We start from the raw sequence: 4845 nt of genomic DNA on the forward strand, positions 1-4845 counted from the left end.
TGTGCCATGCCATGCCATACTGCACCGTGATACGCCATGCCGTGCCACGCTGCACCACGCCATGCTGCGCTGTGCCGTGCCGTGCCCTGAGCTGGCTGGGCAGCACCGAGCTGTTCCTGGGGGGTGTTAAGGGAGGTGGGTGCGGGGGGGGGGGGGCAGCGATCCCTGTCCCTGTGTCCCCTCCCCGGTGCCGCTCCTGTCCCCTCCGGGCTCTGCCCGACTCTGCGGCCCTGGGGGGGGGTAAGGGTGTGTGTGTGCACTCCCGTGGCCCCCTGTGCCCCTTTTCTAGTGCCCCATGGGCACTTTTCATAGTGACCCCCCACTAGTTCCCGTGGCACGGGGGGGGTCCAGGACCCCAAGCATCATCTCGGGGGCACACGGTGTGCCACCCTGGGGGGACGTGGGGTGTGGGGGGGACAGGCACCGCATCTGCGCCCTGTGTCCCATCAGGGTACAAAGCCATGCAAAGCCCCAAGCCAAGCGTGCAAAGCCGCGCAAAGCCCTGAGCCAAGCCCAAGCCCCAAAGGGACGGATCCGGCGTTGAGGCTGTGCAGAGGGGTTGCCAACGGCTCATGGTCTGCCAGGCCTTCGTCCTCCTCCTCCTCCTTGGCTCCGGTCTCCTCTCCCCATCTCAGCTTTGGGACAGAGGGGTCAGAACTGTCCCCCCAAGGGATCGGGGTCCTCCCCCAGTGGTGGCCGGTGGGTCCAAAGCCTGCAGGACCCCCGGTGCTCTGGCTGGGCAAAACCTGTACCCGGAGCCAGGAGAAACTAACGGCACCTCGCCGGCTGCCAAGGACACCGCGTGCCTGGCAAGGGGACATGGTTTGCCAGCAAAGGGATGGGCTTTGTGACCAGGGGACAGGGGTTGCAACAGGCGAAGGGACAGCTGAGGGTGCTCAGGGTGCCGGTGGCTGCTGGCACCCACCGCGGTGTGGGGAGGGCAGGGTCCCCTTTGCTCCCCCCACCCTCCCCCTGGCCTGGCTCCAGGTCCCCGACGCACACGGCGAGCAGATCCCCAAAGATCATCGACTGTCCGGTAGCCCCAGCTGCGCTGCCGAGACCTTGCCAGTGCTGGCAGACTTTGCTCCTCGCTGCCGAACCAGGCACCAGCAGCCATGGAGCCGGTGGGCACTGTCACCACCATCCTCCTTATCCTGGTGGTCGTGGCCCTTGTGGCTGGGTGGAAAAAGGAATGGCGGAGCCAAAATTACCCGCCGGGGCCGCTGGCGTTGCCGGTCATCGGGAACCTGCTGCAGCTCAGGGCTGCCAACACCTGCAAGACCTTCTGCAAGGTGAGTGGGGGGGCCAAAACCCCCGGGGTGCCGATGCCAAGACCCCCGGGGTGCCGTGACCCACACCGGGGCGGGGGCTTGTTGCTTTGTGCCGCAGCTGAGCAAGAAGTACGGCCCCGTCTTCACCCTACACTTGGGCTCGGAGCGGGTGGTAGTGGTCTTCGGCTATGAGGTGGTGCGGGAGGTTTTGCTGAACCGTGGGGATGAATTCACCGACCGGGGTCGGTTCCCGTTGACGGAAAAATACAACAAGGATCTCGGCATCTTCATGAGCAATGGGGAGATGTGGGTGCAGACCCGGCGCTTCACCCTCACCACGCTGCGGGATTTTGGCATGGGCAAGAGGAGCATGGAGGAGTGGGTCCAGGAGGAGATGGGGCTGCTGCTGCAGGAGCTGGCGCAGACCAAAGGTGGGCGGCAGGGTCGCGGTGGGATTGTGGTGGAGCTGGAGAGGGGGGTCCGGCCCTGCCATCGTCACCATCCCCACCGCCATAGGGCAGCCCTTCAACCCTGCCATGCTGCTGAGCGCAGCCGTGGGCAACACCATCTGCCGCATCCTCTTCGGTGAGCGCTTCAGCTATGGTGACGAAGAGTACCGCCGCATCCTCCGGTGCCTTGCCGAAAATTTCCGCTTGGAGAGCTCCATCGCCGGGCAGGTGAGACGTTTTGGCAGGGGAGGGGGGGAGGGGGCCCTCTGGCCCTGGCCTTGCCAACGCCGTGCCAACTCACCGGCACCGTACCGCCTTGCCGGCATCGTGCTGCCTCGCCGGAATCAATGGCACCTCGCTGGTATCCATGCCACCTGGCTTTTTCCCGGCAGCTCTACACCATCCTGCCCAGCTTGATGAATCACCTGCCCGGCCCCCACCAAACCTACTTCCAGAACAATTCTATCATTGAGAAATTTTTGGCTAGGAAAGTGGCGGAGCACGAGGCCACCCTGGATTCCGGAGCACCCCGGGATTTCGTGGATGCTTTCCTCTGCAGGATGAAGCAGGTGGCGTGAGGGGACCCCTGAGCATCACGTTGGGGACACACACACACACACACGACACCAGAATGTGGGCTGCCATGCCGGGGGGGGGAAACAACATGGGGCTGGGGGGAGACAGGAACCTGGGATTTCATGGCCACCCTGGGATTCTGGGGACACTTTCCTCTGCTGGCTGGAGCAGAGGCAGGGGTGTAACTCCCTCCTCTTTCCTGTCCCGTCCCGTCCCCCCCCAAAAAAATCCAGGAGAAGGGGAACCCCAGGACGGCTTTCAGACGGGACAACATGTATGTGACGGTGTTTGACATGTTCATGGCCGGGACAGAGAGCACCAGCATCACCCTCCGCTACTGCCTGATGCTGCTGCTGGAGCACCCCGAGGTGGCAGGTGGGGGGCACGGCCATGGGTGCTGGGAGCGGGGGGGGGGAACAGACCCTCCCCCCCCCCCCCCCCCTTCCCCCCCTCAAATGCCTTCCTCAGGGAAGGTGCAGGAGGAGATTGAGCGGGTGATGGGGAGGGAGCGGAGCCCCAGCCTGCAGGACCGGGGCGCGATGCCCTACACCGAAGCTGTCCTTCACGAGACGTTGCGGTTCCTCGACCTCGTCCCCCTTGGCTTCATCCGGAGGGCGAAGTGGGATACGCAGCTCGGTGGCTTCACCATCCCCAAGGTGCCGCTCGTTAGGCGAGGCTGATTCCTCATTAATCGCTCCCAATTAATCACGGATTGCATTGCTCGATCATTGATCATCAATCGCACGACCCTTCAGCAATACCATCGATTAGAAATCATTCTTAACTGCACGATGTTCTGCATTATTGGCTATTAATTGCATGATGCCCTTCATTACTGCTTATTGATTGCATGTCCACATGTTAATCATTGATTGATCGTCTGATGTGCTTCATCATCGATCGACTGACCCACAAGCTGCATCAGTGCTTACCAATGGTGCCGCATACTTAATAATTGACTATTAATTGCACAACCTGCTTCGCCCTTGCTTATCAATTGCTCGTTAATCATTGATTAGTGTTTGCACAGCCCTGATTTTTGATTACTGATGGCGTGGTGTGGTTAAGCATTGATTACGGCCCCCACGCAAGCCGCAGTTGGAGGCTGGGGGGGTCACCCGCAGCGTCCCCCTCCCAGGGTTGCACCATCTACCCCATCCTGAGCTCAGCCCTGCAGGACCCCCGCCACTTCAAAAATCCTGAAGCCTTTGACCCCCGTCACTTTTTGGATGAAAAGGGGGAGTTCAAGAAAAGCGAAGCCTTCTTGCCCTTCTCTGCAGGTGGGTGGCACATAAAGACCCCCCGCCCTACATTGGGGAGCAGGGGGGACAACCCAGGTGACCTCCCCCCCTCTCTTTTCACCACAGGGAAGCGTATGTGCCTGGGGGAGAGCCTGGCACGGGCGCAGCTCTTCCTCTTCCTCACCGCCATCCTGCAGCGCTTCCAGCTCCGGCACCCCCCCGGCCGCCCCCACCTCGACCTGCATCCCGACGTCAGCGGCATCATGAACATCCCCCGGCCCTTCGAGCTCTGCTTCTGCCCCTGCTGATGTGCCCCCCCCAACCCTGAGGTGCCACATCGCACCCCAGAATGAAGACCTTCCCCCTCCCTCAATGCATTTGCCCCCCCCTTCACAGCATAACGGCTTGTCCCCCCCATAAACAGCTCTTTGCCTCTGCAACCCATAGCTGTGGCTCTGTGTCCCCCTCAGAGCCCTCCCTGGGGGGGGGCGAATGACACGAGACCAGTTGGGAGGGGGAGTCTCGGTGACCCCAAACAGGAGCAGGGTTCCCCCCCGAGCCTGTGGAAGCAAAGACATGGGATGCATGGGGGAAAGCGAGGTGGCTTTACTTGGCGGGGGGGTTTCAACGGGGAATGAGGGAGAGGCGATAGGGTCGGGGGATGTTCCCCAACCCGCTGGATTCGGGGGTGATGTCAATGGTGGCCCGGTCCTCCTCCGCCTTCAGCTGGAAATGCTGGAGGATACTGGTGAGGAAGATGAAGAGCTCCATCATGGCCAGGCCTTCGCCGAAGCACATGCGTTTCCCTACAAGGCAATGGCCATCAGCGTCTCTTACCAGTAGGCTGGGGGTGGTCTGTGGCCTCGCACCCCCACCCCGGTCCTCCTCCTTACCTGCGGAGAAGGCCATGAAGGCATCATTACGTTTGAAGCGTCCATTCTCGTCCAAAAAGTGCCGGGGGTCAAAGGCCTGGGGGTTGGCAAACTGGCTAGGGTCAAAATGGGATGTGCAGAGCAGCGGGATGACATTCATGCCCTGGGTGCAGAGGGAGAGGGGGTCAGGGGGACCACAGCAGGTAGGGAGACGGTTCCTGCAGCACTCCGCGGACATGGGGGGCCCTGACATGGTACCCCAGGGATGCTGCGGTACCCCAGGGATGCTGCAGTACCTGATGCAGCACCCCAGGGATGCTGCGGTACCTGATGCAGCACCCCAGGGATGCTGCTGTACCTGATGTGGTACCCAAGGGATGCTGCGGTACCCCAGGGATGCTGCAGTACCTGATGCAGCACCCCAGGGATGCTGCGG

General features: G+C 62.0%; 1 protein-coding gene across 1 annotated transcript; it reads left to right on the forward strand.

Annotated features, from left to right (window-relative positions):
• The first annotated feature begins 1115 nt into the window (after window positions 1-1115).
• LOC104831543 (cytochrome P450 2H2-like) lies at window positions 1116-3845 on the forward strand. Its single transcript, XM_010567192.1, has 8 exons — window positions 1116-1292; window positions 1390-1702; window positions 1788-1948; window positions 2113-2289; window positions 2530-2671; window positions 2765-2952; window positions 3435-3576; window positions 3664-3845. The coding sequence occupies exons 1-8, from the start codon at window positions 1116-1118 to the stop codon at window positions 3843-3845; spliced, it is 1482 nt and encodes a 493-aa protein (XP_010565494.1).
• Window positions 3846-4845: the final 1000 nt, after the last annotated feature.

Source organism: Haliaeetus leucocephalus, unplaced genomic scaffold, assembly GCF_000737465.1.
Source record: "Haliaeetus leucocephalus isolate CR32 unplaced genomic scaffold, Haliaeetus_leucocephalus-4.0 Scaffold227, whole genome shotgun sequence".
NCBI classification, from domain to species: Eukaryota; Metazoa; Chordata; class Aves; order Accipitriformes; family Accipitridae; genus Haliaeetus; species Haliaeetus leucocephalus.